Source organism: Chrysemys picta, chromosome 1, assembly GCF_011386835.1.
Source record: "Chrysemys picta bellii isolate R12L10 chromosome 1, ASM1138683v2, whole genome shotgun sequence".
Classification (NCBI taxonomy): Eukaryota; Metazoa; Chordata; order Testudines; family Emydidae; genus Chrysemys; species Chrysemys picta.
Genome location: NC_088791.1, coordinates 110,479,325 through 110,494,852, shown reverse-complemented (window position 1 = coordinate 110,494,852; position 15,528 = coordinate 110,479,325). Strand labels below are relative to the sequence as shown.

General features: G+C 46.2%; 1 protein-coding gene across 6 annotated transcripts in view; it reads left to right on the top strand.

Moving 5' to 3' along the window:
• Positions 1-15,528, top strand: part of LOC101948101 (sodium- and chloride-dependent GABA transporter 2) — a 67,164-nt gene that overhangs the window by 18,693 nt on the left and 32,943 nt on the right. For all 6 annotated transcript variants that reach the window (XM_065582193.1, XM_065582187.1, XM_065582203.1 and 3 more), the window contains 2 exons: positions 2,742-2,874; positions 10,600-10,734. In XM_065582193.1, the coding sequence (XP_065438265.1) occupies positions 2,742-2,874; positions 10,600-10,734 (268 nt within the window). The remainder of the gene's footprint in view (positions 1-2,741; positions 2,875-10,599; positions 10,735-15,528) is intronic.

Here is a 15,528-nt window from a genome sequence, read left to right as displayed (position 1 = left end):
CCCCACACTACAAGAAGGATGTGGAAAAATTGGAAAGAGTCCAGCGGAGGGCAACAAAAATGATTAGGGGGCTGGAGCACATGACTTATGAGGAGAGACTGAGGGAACTGGGATTATTTAGTCTGCAGAAGAGAAGAATGAGGGGGGATTTGATAGCTGCTTTCAACTACCTGAAAGGGGGTTCCAAAGAGGATGGATCTAGACTGTTCTCAGTGGTGGCAGATGACAGAACAAGGAGTAATGGTCTCAAGTTGCGGTGGGGGAGGTTTAGGTTGGATGTTAGGAAAAACTTTTTCACTAGGAGGGTGGTGAAGCACTAGAATGGGTTACCTAGGGAGGTGGTGGAATCTCCTTCCTTAGAGGTTTTTAAGGTCAGGCTTGATAAAGCCCTGGCTGGGATAATTTAGTTGGGGATTAGGTCCTGCTTTGAGCAGGGGGTTGGACTAGATGACCTCCTAAGGTCCCTTCCAACCCTATGATTTTATGTTTCTACAGCTGGGAATGGGGTGAGACCGGTGGACATCCATAGAGTAGCAGCCACACCTCTCGTATCTTGCAAGGTTGGGCCTTCTCAGTATGTGAATTTGGGGGGCCCCTCAAGAAACACTAGTGCTGCAGGACTCAGTGCTGGTGACTCAGCAGGTGGGACTCTCCCTTGGCAGCAGTACTCAGCCCAGCATGTTGACCATGGGCTGGAGGATGGGGACGTTTGTATAAGATGTAAAAACAACGGCTTGTGATCACTGAAGATTCCACAGCCCCTGGTGGGAGGAGGGGCATTGCTAAGCACAGTGTCTCGGCTTCATTTCAGTCGGAGTAAACTCCCTTCGGCGACCCTAAATCCCCCTTGAAGATGTAAACAGCTGCAGTGTTCCTCCCTGCGTGTGCCAAACTGTTGTGCAGAGCTGCTGTGCCCTGTTGAGCAGCAACCTGTGGCAGCTTCAGTTGAGCACAGGGATGTGATTCTGACCACTATAATCCACATTGGAACGCGGGGGGTTCCTTCCGGGAGGGAAGGAGCTGGGTCAATGTGTTGTTAATAAGCAAACAGTTAGTTCTGGCCGTAGTCAGCTTCTCTCCTCTCTCATGCTGCCTTTCACTAACTCTCCTTGTTTATCCCCCCTCTTCTGTCTCCCCTGGCTTCTCTCGGACTGTCACGTGTACAGCGTGAGCTGCAGGGCTGGCATTTCTTGGCCTGCTCTGCCCGTGGCTGGCAGCTAAGAGACTGAGGTTAAAATCAATGTTTTGAACAGTTCTGTAGTATTGGGACAACAGCACATGGGAGTGGAAATTTCCATGGTTCCAGCTTCTCGGTCACAGCCTCTGATACAGGGGAGAAGCAGGCTCTGCTCTCAGTCGCTGGGAAATGGAGGGTAGGGGCCGGGGAAGAGGGTAGATGTTTGCTTGAAAGATGCAAATCTGCATTGTATTGTGTACCCTTCTGGGTCTCCCTTGAGCTGCACTTGGTGCCCCCTTCGTCTATAGTCCCATGCTCTGTTACCATTACGCTCTTGTACCCTGCCAGGGTCCTTTCATGCTGTATGCCCTTGTGCCGTTCACTGCTGCATGCATGCAGGAGGCCTCCATTTAGCTGGCACTAGGAAAATAAGTGAGATGGGGAAATGCCAGAAAGCGAAGGGGGATTTCCCTTGGGCTCTGAGAGATCCTGCCTTTGTGCGGGACTGTTGATGGGGAGAGCAGGCATTTTCTTGGTCCCTGGCTGACGGGGCTGTGGAGCAGGAAAGGGTGCAAGTGCATCACCCATCTTGGATTGTTGGCATTCCAGGAGGTGCATCTTTTAGTTTTTGGATGATGCAGCAGGAGAGGGCACATGTGCAGCTCAAGGGAGCTGCAACTCCCTCTAGCACTGCCTCTAATTGCTGATGCTCTAGGGTGTTACTTGGCCGAACCTTTGTGGGCTGGGACTGCAGAACAGATGAGGAGTTTGTCTTCTGATCTCTGGGTGTGCAGACGACATTGTGGGAGAGGCCAGCAACTTCCATTCTCCAGCAGCTGGGGCAGCACAGCTGGGAAAGAGTAGCAGAAGCTGCAGCGTGGGAAGCTGCTATGTAGTTAGCGTCCTCAGTGATCTCCATTATTCTCTTGCGTTGTCATGTGGTCTTCTACAGTCCTGGGCATGGCACGTGCTGCCTTGCAGTTTTGGCTCCTAAAGGGGAATGTCTTTATACTGTGTGATCCCAATCCTTTGTCATCCTACCTAACGGAGTTGGAAGGAATTAGGTGAGGGTGGTCCTCATGTAGGATTCCTTGTGATCTATGTCAGAACACCAGCTGGTTTAAAGCACTTCAGAGGGGTAGGGAAATCTTATTATTTGTAATGCAGTATGCAGCAGCTGTGATCAGAGGCCATGTTGTGTTAGGTGCTGTACATTCATGTAGTAAGAGATTTCCTGACCCAAAGACCCTGCAATCTAAATAGACAAGACAAAGGGAGGGAGAGGGAACGGAGGTGAAGTGTCCTGCCCAAGCAGGTCAGTGACAGAGCTGGGAATGGAGCCCAGGTCTCCTGCCCCCTAGGCTGGGACCCTGCCCACCGGGCCTTTTATTTCTGAGAGGGAAACAGTTGAGGAATGTCCTTTGCGCTTTCCTGAGGTGTACAGTTCAGGGTTAGGCTTGATCTCCCTAAACTGCAAAGCATCACCAGGGGCCCTTGAGGACTGGCTGGTCATTGAGGATCTAACGGCTGAACTTAGCAAGACTCAGTCTGTTTGCCTTCCCAGGAGGAGAGTGTTGAAGATTTCCGCTGGCATACAGCACTTGGGGAGCCTGCGCTGGGAGCTGGCTCTTTGCCTCCTGCTCGCCTGGGTCATCTGCTACTTCTGCATCTGGAAAGGAGTCAAGTCCACAGGCAAGGTGAGTGCCTGTTCAGGTCTGGCCTCCGCCTTCATTGCAGTCCAAGGTGCTGCAGCTCCTGAGCTGAAACCCAGCTCTCCCAGACCCAATGAGAACTTGCAACTCCCTCTAGCACTGGGCAAGCCCAGCAGGGTTCAGCTCCCAAAGGGGTTTGTGAACTGGAATCTGCAGGGGATGGGAGCAGATGGGTTTCTATGAATTTGAACCTCCAAGAAGAACACTTGTCTTTGGACCCCTCCCCCAAAAAGGACTCCCTTTACCACCTCATCACTCCAGAAAACACTGGGACCCATTCTTATAATAAATGTCTGCAGGGGAGGCCCAGTGCTCTCCTGCCACGTTCCCACTCCTTCAGGCCAGGTCCTCAAGGAGCTGCCACCTTCCCTCCATTGGGGTCTTCAGGAGAGGCTACCTGGCATGGGCTGGTGATTCTCCCACGTCCTTAAAGGATCTTTTTTATTTGGGGGCGTGTGTGATGTGCCAGCCACCCATCCCCCACTTATACAGAAAGATTAGGGAGAACATTCCCTCTCCAGCTGGCAGCTGGGGTTCAGAGTAGCCTCCAAATCTTTCAGGTGATAGCTAAGGAAACCCTGAAGGACCAAAGGGCCCCCTCTGCCTCAGGACCAAAGGAATTTTCCATCTCCTGCCCTTGGCCCCAAAGAGAACCGTATCCTAGCACAAATTATAGAACTGGGGGATTGCCAGTGAATTTACTCCTGGGGTAACACAGCCCCAGCTTATTCCTTTCCATTCCTGCTTGCTCACCCACGTCCTGACTGAATTATTTGTGTGTTGTTTGCCAATCTGAGACATCTAAGAATGTCCAAGGTGTTTGACTTTTTGCATGACATTTTGATTACAAAAAACCTAGAACGATATAAAATTAACATGCAGTGTAGTTGTAGCCGTGTCAGTCCCAGGATATTAGAGAGACAAGGTGAATGAGGTAATATCTTTTATTGGACCAACTTCTGTTAGTGAGAGAGACAAATTTTCAGGCCATACAGAGTAGTTCTTCTTTTTCTTCTCCTCCTCGCTCGGTCTGGCTATAAGCTTGTCTCGCTCAACAACAGAGGTTGGTTCAATAAAAGATATTACCTCACCCATCTTGTTTATATAAAATTAACATGGCACAAATTCAGTGGATTAAAAGCTGGCTAGCTGATGAGTCTCAAAATGTAATTGTAAATGGGAAATCATCGTTGAGTGGGTGTGTTTCTAGTGGTGTCCTGCAGGAGTCAGTTCTGAGCCCTCTGTTATTTAACGTATATATCAGTGAACTGGAAAAAAACATAAAATTACGACTGATGAAGTTTGCAGATGACACATGGCATGGTAAATGAAGAGGATAGGTCATGGATACAGAATCATCTGGATTGCTTGGTAAACTAGGCACAAGCAAACAATGCGATTTAATATGTCTAAATTTAAATGTATATAATGGAACACGGACTGTAGGCTGTATTTCCAGGCTGGGAACTCTATCCTGGGAAGCAGAGACTCTGAAAAAGATTTGGGGTTGTGGTGGGTAATCAGCTGAACGTGAGCTACCAGTGCAATGCTGTGGCCAAAAGGGCTAATGCGATCCTTGGATGTATAACAGGGGAATCATGAGTAGGGGCAGAAAGGTTATTTTACCTCTGTATTTGGCACTGGTGCGGCCATTGTTGTAATACTGTATCCAGCTCTGGTGTCCACAATTCAATAAAGATGTTAATAAATTGGAGAGGATACAGAGAAGAGCCACAAGACTAATTAGAGGATTAGAAAACATGCCTTATAGTGATAGACTCAAAGAACTCAGTCTATTTAGCTTAACAAAGAGAAGATTAAGGGTTATCTTGATTAGTCTATCTAAATACGTACATATCTGGGGAACAGAAATTTAATAATGGGCCCCACAGTTTAGCAGAGAAGGACATAATATGATGTAATGGTTGGAAGCTGAAACTAGACTAAATTTAGACTGGAATTAAGGGGTCAATATTTAATAAGGAGGGTAATCCGTCATTGGAACAATTTACAGGGTCGTGATGGAGTCTCTAGCACCGATAATTTTAAAATCAAGGCTGGATGTTTTTGTAAAAGATCTGCTCTAGGGATTATTTTGGGGCAGTTCTATGACCAGTGTTACATGTGAGGTCAGACTAGTTGATCACAGTGGTCCCTTCTGGCCTTGGACTCTATGAACCTAAGTGTTGTATCTCAGTGCTTTGAAGTGTGGAGTGCCCTGGTCTGCAGTGCCTGCAAATAACTGGTTTGGGAAGTGGACAGGCAGATGAACTAACATGACCAGGGCCCAGCAAAGAGGCAGCCATACCCCAGGGTCCTTTAACAAAGGTTGGGGGTGAGGAGGGAGAGGGAGGAGGCAGGTGTTGCAAGGAGATGTTGCCTACCTGACAGGAGATGGGGCTTAATTCACTCATGTTTGTAAAGCGACTTATCTTTAAATAAAAGGCACAGTAGAAGTGCAAATTCTAATAAATGCAATAATGGGCAGTGGATGGAGGGAGACTGGTATTAACAGGGAAAGAGAGAATAACTCCTCTGCTCCATGATAAGCACCCCGACCTAATCTGCTCAGCTACCAAGCCCTCCCTCACTCTTGGTGACAAGACCAATACTCTCCTGCATGCACCCCTTTCCCCCCATGACAATAAAGGTGTCTCGGTTAATCGTCCTGCTCACCTTAGCTGTACTTCCTTGGTTGCTTGCATTCTCTCGTACTCATTCTCTTCTGGAACAGAGCTGTGTAACTCTGGCCTGACTCCATCCCATCCCTGCTTCCTTGATCTTTGTTAATGCAAATGACAGTAGCATGTTCTGTAAGATCATTAGTTAGTTTCTGCTCCCCCTCTTGAACCATTCCCAGTTGGCTTTATGCTTGGAGTCAGCAAGCGCAGAGGGACATAAAAATGTTTTAATAACAAAGGGTGTCCTCTTCATGCACTTTAAACAAAGCAGAACCATGACGTGGTGGTAGACCTGACCGAATCCACTTGCCATGAGCGATAGCATGGATGTCAGAGGCTTTCCTGAGTTCACTATGGCCTCAGAAGCTGGCAAACTTCTTAAGAATTTGTAGGAGTAGGAGGGGTGGAGTAAGGGAAATCAGCTTGTGAAGACGATCCTCTCTGGTTCCTATGGAGCAAAATATGAAGAAGAAAAAGGCAGTTACTGCTGTGGCCTGGTGAAAGAAGGCAGAGGCGTCTATAACACATGACTCCCAGCAGGCATGATGGTAAGGCACTGCAAACTAATTTACAAAGCATATGCTATGCAAAAAGCAAACCCAGTTGATGCTAGATACATATTCCATGCAAAAACACCAAAGGATCTTAACAAAAAAGAATGGTGAGAGTAATTTCTTTGGCACAGACCCCATGGTCAGAGAGAGACTTCTCAATGAAGGAGCTCAGCTTTCCCTAGAAACAGACATAGATGCAGCTAGGGTGATCAATGTACAGAAACCCAGCATGAAACAATGGCTGCTGGAATGCAAGCCTATCTGAGGGGAAAGGTTTTGCCAGTATTGGGGAGTTACCTGTTGCCAAAAGAAAGGGACAAAGAGTGACCTGAAATCACCTCCCTACCACTAACAGCAGCAGGAGTGACCTCATGCATCCCAAGGCACAGAAAACTGTGCATGGATATCCAGGAAGACACATGAGTATGTGCATTTTCCTGGAGAAGATTGTCACAGATGGAATCACTTTGCAGAGGCACGTGGCTCTGACTCAACATGACCATGTATGTTATTGACCAGCGTGTGACAGAGCAATGTTTCTGATCCCAGCAAGGTTTCTAGCGATATGGTTAGTGCTAACAATGCTCAAGAAATAAAAAGATCGTGCCTGAGCCAAGCATCGAGTAATACCTCATTAGACCCAGATGTTCACATTGCTGGATACATTCTTAAACCGGAGAAAACATTCTCCAAATTGAGACTGCCAGTTTCACAGCAGTCACTCGCAAGCATCAAATGAAAAGCTTAAAAGAGCGAGCCCATGCCAGCTACAAAGCAGATATACAGCTACCACAATGAAGCTTAAATCATCTGTTGTGGGCACTTGGGCAGCACCAATTTATGGGCCTGGAATCATGTTTGGATCTTGAACTTATAAAACTGGTGCAATCTCTAGATCCAAATGGGAATGCAAAGCCTGATATTCCCACAGAAAGCTTCAAAGCAGATGGGCTATTACCATCAAACATTTCCTTTTATCTTACCCCAATTCTCAGCCCACTCATCTGTGGGCCAGGAAAGACCTGACCTGCATACTCTGATCACCTGAATCAGGTAGTAGATCACATAGTAAATATAGGGATAATCATTAAAATGACAACCTGCAGACTGGACTTACTTGCTAGCTATTGTACAGAAGCCCTCAACAGGCAAATTTGGAGCCTGCGTCAATCCTTGAGACCTTAAATGAGTGGCAAAACCTTTGCCAATATTTGAAGACATTACCTCTAAGCTTCCTCAGTGTCCTGGATGCAAGGTCAGAGTGTCAGTCAAGTAAACGCCTTGAACAGTCAATCCAAAAGACCACAAATTTTGTGGATGTGGATTCTGTCACCTACCTTTTTGGCACAATCTGAGCCAGAGATAAAATACAGTGCAAGGCTGATGAGATATGTGAAGGATTCATTGGAGTTGTAGCCATCATCAATGACATTCTAGTATTTCCTTATTCAAAGGGAGGACATCATGCAAACCTTTCTCCCCTTCCCTACTTCAGAGCTGACCAAAGGTGCTGGAACAGTTTTTATAGTGAGATGCTGATGACCGAAACCATGTATTTGGGTTGTTGTTACTACTTCAAGCCAGGGGGTGCAGCAGCTGCAGCACCCATAGTTCCAGCACCACTGGAGGTGACCGAGAAAAAGATGTGCACCTGACCTAGGAAAAAGCATGATTTGCATTCCAGCAGAAGCTGGGTTGGAGATTGCTTTATGGCAGGCAGAATGAATCCAGATCCAGCAAACATCACTGTGGTAGAGGACATGGAACTACCACCTAATCCGGCAGAAGAGGGGGCAATTCTTGTATAAGAAATATGGCAGAATATAAAGAACATAGTTCTATTGTGCGCTATTTGGGGCAGGGAATCCTCTTCATTTTGTGTGTGTAGAATGCCTAGGATGATGGGGACCCAGTCCCTGATGGGAGCCTCTAAGCACCACTGCAATACCAATGATTGATGATCCTAATAAAAGAAATGGATGCAGTGGGTTTCCTACTTTGATCATAACAAAACTATCAGCAAACAGGTCTAGGAAGGGAATTGGTGCAGCACTGCTCTAAGAAGGCTAGCAACTATGTTGTATATCAAAGTCCTTCATGCCACCAGAAGAACAGCATGCACAAATGGGAAAATGTATATACATGCATGCATATATGTAGTTGTTTTTGAGTACAATCCCTTTTGTCAGCATATGTAAGCATATGTTACAGTTGAATCTGACCATTAACTGCTTGGATCAGTCCAGAAGAAACCATTCATCACATTACCACCCAGTCAGGGACAGTCAGGGTCTTCAGTTGCAGAGGGATAATAGCCAAATTGTGTATTCCCCAGGAAAATACACCCCCGCCCCCCCTGGTACTTGGATCAAGTACTTGGGTCACTGGTACTTGGGTCAAGACAAATGTTGGAGTTACTATGCAGGTGCATAGAATCTTCCAGCATACAGGCGAAGATTAGAGGTAACCAATGGAAGGATGAACAAATGAAACAAGTAATATTGGATGGATGGGGAGAAATTAGAAAGAAAATGATTTCACATCATCATGCAATACAGGCACCATATAGATGAACTTTCACTCTCGTGTGGCATAACCTTTTAAAGGTGAAAAAACAGTTATCCTATTGCATTCAGACTAAATATTCGGAGATAAACCTCACTAGGCACATGGCCATGGAAAAATCCAAACAGAGACTTTGACGTATTCTTTTGGCCTAGTACGTGTTAATTATCTTGTCTTAAGATGTCTGATATGCCTTAAAAAGTATATAGTAAATGCAAGCGCATCAGTGATTCTGCATGAAATGCCAACAAAACCATGTCAACCCACGAGCACTGATTTGTTTATGTTGAACAATGAAGACTACAGTATGTCATTGTTGTGGATTATTATAGCAATTAGTCTGAACAATCCCCAAAGTACCACAATAACCCAAGTTATATTTGCAAGACGTAGAATCCCAGAAAGGATTAGCACGGACATTGGACTTCGGTATTCCTCAAAGGAATGCAACTACTTTGCCAAAGTAAGGGCTTTCAAACATATCTAAGTCCATCTTATTCATAAGGCAAGTAGGCTAAGTAGTAGAACACATGATGCATAAAGACCCCTATTTTGGACTACCTGAGTATTAGAACACTCCTTGCAACAGCTCTAAGTCACTCGGTCCTGATGTTGATGGGATGTCTGTGTTCAGCATTGCTCTTTATGTAGGAACAGCTGAAACATGAAGCAGTGAGTCTCAGCCAAGTGCCAGCTGCTAGTCCCAGTGCTCAATGCTGATGCTGCAGTACAAGGGAGACAGGATGGTGGCCACTGGAAACCCCTTGCTCTGAAACTGGCAAATATTGAAAAACCGTATGTTTCCATCAGTATGGAACTCAGCAGTCCAGAAACTGATATAGACACACCCATCATTTCCACATACTGTTTCTCCACCTGTAATCACAACTTGTGAACTACTGTAAGTACTGGCAGGAACAATAGCACCCTTTGGAATGGCACAAGTGCCCCTACCTATGAACCCATTTGTTACCAGGTCTGTCTGACCGGCAGAGCTGAGGGAAAGTTTAGACTCGCAAGGTTTTTGATGTGACATCACAGTTTAAATGGGCTTCTGTCTTACAACACCCAGGCACCCAGTGCATGTCTGTATTACTTCAATAAAGAGTTGAAATGGCTATTTGCTGCTAGGTTACATTCACCTCAAACAATAAGACTAATTCTTATTACTACTGACGATTCCTTGATGATATCCCAAGGACTGTCTCATCATGAAGGGAGATGTACCAGGACAAGCTGCTGTTATTTGCATCCATCTTGTTAGTTTTAGATTATGCTCTCTTGGCCTACTCCATACCAAGAGACTTGCTTGGTATGACTCCTTCCTTCGCTTTCCTGTCAGAATGAGCAGATGGAAATAAGGGCCCAGATTCTCAGCTGGTGTAGATCGATGGAACTACATTGAATTCAATGGAGCTACCCTGACTTACGCCAGCTAAGACCAAGCCTGGTGCTTAGATCACTACCAAGATCGGCGGGCAGCGATCCATCCAGCGTGGTGAAGACACCACAGTAAGTCGATCTAAGGACGTCAACTTCAGCTACATTATTCACGTAGCTGAAGTTGCGTAACTTGGATCGATTTCTCTCCCCCCCCCCCCCCGGGGGGGAGACCAGGGCCAAGACTAAAGAGGGATTATCTAGTTGTAGATATAATGGCCACATTGTGACTTTTCTAACCACTCAGTAAAAGTGAATTGCTTTCTACTCTGCTTTAAAGACTACCTGAAACATAGTAATCCTGCCTCTTCCCTGCCTCCATCTTGCTGATCCTGTCTCATCCTGGCCTTTCTAACTTGCTCTTGCACTGCACTTGCTCCCTTTGTGGCAAGATTTCATTGGTGTCGTAGGTTTCTGGCCATTTCCCCAGGCTGCCCTCTCACATTTGCTTTGTTGTGTTCTCCTGCCAGGTGGTGTATTTCACTGCCACGTTCCCGTACCTCATGCTGGTAGTTCTGCTGATCAGGGGAATCTCTCTGCCGGGGGCGATGCAGGGCATCCTTTTCTACCTTTACCCAGACCTCACTCGTCTCATGGACCCTCAGGTAAGATGGAAGGAGGACTGATTGGCTGAGCTCTGCTTGGGTGTGTGCATGTGTTTGTAATTCTCTCTCTTTCTCTTCCATCCAATTCTCTTCTTTGCCCCCATTCCCCCTTTTAATTTTCCCCCTGTTCTTTCTCCTTCTCTCTCCCCACTCCATCTCTTACTCTTTGCCTTTTCCTTTTCATTCACTCTTCTTCTGTCTCCTTCTCCTCTTCCACCCTGTGAACATAATGCACATTGACATTCACAAGCATTCAGCTGACGCCATCAAGGTCCCCCAACTAAGCTAGCTTCACTGTTCAGTTTTCACCAGCAGAGTTCCTAAAATCCCAAAGCCCTTTCTCTCCATGATGTTTCTTGGCTGATGCTATTGGTAAATGATGTAGGCTTCAGACACTACTGATGGGGCCACTAAACTTCTTAGCTGCTTGGTGACACCAGTCAATCAACTCTGTCTTCTGGAGACACTCATTGTAAAACTCCTCTCCTCTCCTGAGCCAGATCGAGGGGGAATGGAGGCCCCAGAGCCACAAAGATTTAGGAACCTTTATTTTTTGATGGAATGCTGTGATATTTAATATAATTGGAGGCAAAGCGGAGGCCATCAGCCCTTCCTACCCCATCTTAGAGTATGGGAGGAAGGTACTTCTGAATGCTGCTGTAGTGTCAATCCACTAAACACCTTGCTCCCCATCTCCCTTGTTTTCCTCTCTCCCCTTTCCCTTGATTAGAAATTCCTGCCAGTTTGACTGAAGGTTCAGTGCCCGACTGCCGTTTTTAATCTCTTCAGGACAAGTTCCTCCACGTTAAATCCTGGCTCCAGCTGAGCTGCTGTACCAGCCTTTGTGCGAAGGTGTCTCCAAAGGAGATTAAAGGGTGCCTGCCTGGAAAATAGGTCAGCGAAACCCTTCGTAACCCCTTTAACTCTTTCCGCTCCAGGCCAAGCATTTTTTATTTTGAGTACAGATGCGTGAATGCACAGTATGCGGTGAGGGGGATGACTGAGGGAGGCCATGCTGTAGCAAGCCCCTGATGCACCACTCTATGCATGGAGAATGGGTTTCTTTGGATGTGAGGCGGCATTCTCTAGTGCTTCCAGTTGGGGAGTCAGAGTCAGGACCTCCTGGGTTCTGTGCTTGGTTCTGCCATTGATTCTCTATGACCTTGAGCAGGTCATTTAGGCCAACGTTTTCAAATCTGGGTGCATAAATGTGGAATCACAGAGTTAAGTAAAAGCTGGCCTGATTTTCTGAGTCAGCGGACACACTTAAATCCTGCGCAAATCAGTGACAGCCAGAGCTCTGCACCTCTGAACATCAGGCCACTTTTAACTATGGGCCTAAACAATGATTTAGAAGCCTAATGTCAGGCACCCATGTGTGAAAATGGAGGCCTTTCGCTCTCTGTTTATGCATCAGTTAAATGGAGGTGACAGTGACCTCCCTTGTGGTAAGGATGTTACAAGGCTCTTTTGAACTCCCTCCCCCAAGTGACTTAGGCCAGGTCCACACTAGAAACTTGTGCCAGCATAGTAATGTCAGCTAGGGGGGTGACTTTTTTTGACACTTTTACCCTGGCAAAAGCCAGAGTGTAGGCCCAGTTACCCTGGCAGAAAAGTTCTTTTGCTTAGGGAACTGGTATAAGCTATACCAGGAAATGCTGGTTTTTTGGCTGGAATAAGCTGCATCTACATTATAGCTATACTGGCCAACCCTTTCTGGTGTGTACTAGAAGCACAACTGCCAGTGAAAGTCAGTGACTCCCAACTCATTTACATACATTTATTAATTGCACTGTTAATATTAATAAAGCACTTTGATGTTCCCTGCTGGAAAGTACTATGGAAACCCATGTATGGGAAAGTCCCGTAGAACTTACTAGGGATGAAATTCAGCAGGTGGAGAGGTTGTTTCCATCCATATGTCGGATTTGGGAAGCTCCTCATTTCATGCCTGATGCTTCTCCTATATGAAAAATGTCCTATAGAATTCAACAGAAAATGATCACCTTTCTATAGTGGTTTTAATCATCCTGTAGGATTTAACAGCAAGGCTGTAAGTTTCAATTAACTTCTATAAGACTTTCACATGAGCGCTCTACTCTGCTCTGGTTAGGCCTCAGCTGGAGTATTGTGTCCAGTTCTGGGCACCGCATTTCAAGAAAGATGTGGAGAAATTGGAGAGGGTCCAGAGAAGAGCAACAAGAATGATTAAAGGTCTTGAGAACATGACCTATGAAGGAAGGCTGAAAGAATTGGGTTTGTTTAGTTTGGAAAAGAGAAGACTGAGAGGGGACATGATAGCAGTTTTCAGGTATCTAAAAGGGTGTCATGAGGAGGAAGGAGAAAACTTGTTCATCTTAGCCTCTAAGGATAGAACAAGAAGCAATGGCTTAAACTGCAGCAAGGGAGGTTTAGGTTGGACATTAGGAAAAAGTTCCTAACTGTCAGGGTGGTTAAACACTGGAATAAACTGCCTAGGGAGGTTGTGGAATCTCCATCTCTGGAGATATTTAAGAGTAGGTTAGATAAATGTCTATCAGGGATGGTCTAGACAGTATTTGGTCCTGCCATGAGGGCAGAGGACTGGACTCGATGACCTCTTGAGGTCCCTTCCAGTCCTAGAATCTATGAATCTATAAGGAATGGTCAGCACCCCAATCTCTGCTGTGTGTCATAGTAAAGCCTCCATTTTGCAAGGACAGTGTGACTCCTGCTAGCCATTCTGATGCCCAGTCAGGTCGAGCAGGCTCTAATTGGCTCTAGAAGGCACTCCTGCAAGCTGTAACTATTTTTGACCTGCAGTCTGTTGGTGGCAAATCATTATAGAAAATAAAACACATCCGTTCCAATCTGATTCTCACAACCAGACGCATCACTGATGGGCAAACGATACATCAGAAGAGGGGAAGATGATAACCACTTACAAATATTTGAAAGGTGTCATTGCCGAGGAGGAAGGGGAATTATTTTGGGTGATACCAAGGAGGATGTACAGTTGAGGCAAGGTACAGTGGCCAGGGCATCGGATTGATATTTAGAAGACCTTGGGTCTGTGACTGACTCTACTGGGTAATCTTGGGCAAGGTTTTGAAATTCTCCAGCCTGTATTATATAGGAGGCCAGACTCAATCATCTGATGGTCCTCCTGGTCTCACATGTTAGGGATCTATGAAAGTCCCTGAAACCTTTCTGTACCTCAGTTCTCCCTCTGTAAAATGCTTACATTTAAAACACCAAATATAACAGACTCCTTGTGGGCAAGCCAGAGACCAAGAACTAGTCACTGAAATAATTCCACAAAGAATTTTGAGTAATAAAGAATTCTGAGAAAATCTTGATCTGCCCCTGGACAATATGCAAACAGGACGAGGTAAAATTCACCAAACAAACGATTCATTTGGAATGATTTGACTAGCTCTAATGACAATTTTCTTTTTAAAAAAAAGGAGTTGAGTATCCCAGCCATTTTTGGGGCAGTATTAATCTAACCCCCCCTCCTCATTTATTACTGATCCTATGTTCTCTCTAACCCTGAAGGTCTCATTCTTTCACAGCAGGTGGCCCATTTCAATAGAAAGAGTGCCTCAAGGACACATACTGATCACATAATTTCCCACGTAACTCCGTGGGAAATTAATACTGGGAAATTCCTGATGTAATCTATTAGCCAAAGGTATAATGAAATCCAGTGCTTTGAGCTGAAACTAGAAAATTCAGACTATGTTAAGCAGGAGGACAGTCTAGATCAGTGGTTCTTAACCAGGGGCCATGGGCCCACTGGAGGGCTGCGAGCTGGTTTCAGGGGGTCCGCCCAGCAGGGGCAGCATTAGACTTGCTGGGACCCTGGGCAGAAAGACGAAGCCCCACTGTATGGGACTGAAGCCGGGGGGCCAAGCCCCACCATCCGGGGCTGACGCCAAAGCCTGAGCAACTAAGCTTTGTGGGGTCCCCTATGGTGGGGGACCGTGGGAAATTGCCCTGATTGCTACCCCCTAATGCTGGTCCTGGCTTTTATATGCAGAAAATCAGTTGTTGTGGCACAGGTGGACCGTGGAGTTTTTGTAGCATGTTAGGGGGGCCTCAATGAAAAAGGTTGAGAACCCCCGGTCTAGAATATGATAGTTGACCCTTCTAGCCTCAATGCCCATGAATCGATTCTCTACCTGTAAATGATTTAGCAGGTGAAAATAGGAAGGAGGAGCAGTTAGCTCTCTGGACCAACAGCAAGGGTTCCAGAGACTGCAGTTTGAGAACCTGTGGTCTAGTGTTGGTTTCCTACTGACCTTTCCAAAAGCCCTCCCTATTCTCTCTGTCCCTCTGGCTAGCAGGAACTCATTCTGCTTATATAAGAACTAATTAATTATGTTCAGTAGTGCTGAAAAGCCTCCGTTGGTGGTTGGGGCCCCTCTCTGCTAGGCATTGTACAGACACGTAGGAGGACATTGTGTAGGAAGAGCTTGCAGTCTGTGCCCCCGATTCTGCAGTGAGACCCACATAGGGGAACACTTACAGCTGCCCAGAGTCCCAGTGAAGTTGATGAGATACGACATGGTTAAAATGTCTGCCCCCAAGGATCCAAGCAGGACAGGGGCTTAACTTGAGACAAGACTCAACAAGAAAGTGTAAGAAACAGGAAGGCGGGTGAACATAACAGTAATAAGCTCCCATGGTTATAGAGGCTAACAATGAGCTCAAGCCCGGAAGGGGCTGAGCACTCCGGCCCTGACCCAGGAAGCTCTTAGCTCCATGAGGCGTTCCACTGACTTCAGAGCTACTGCTTGGGCATTAGGTTAA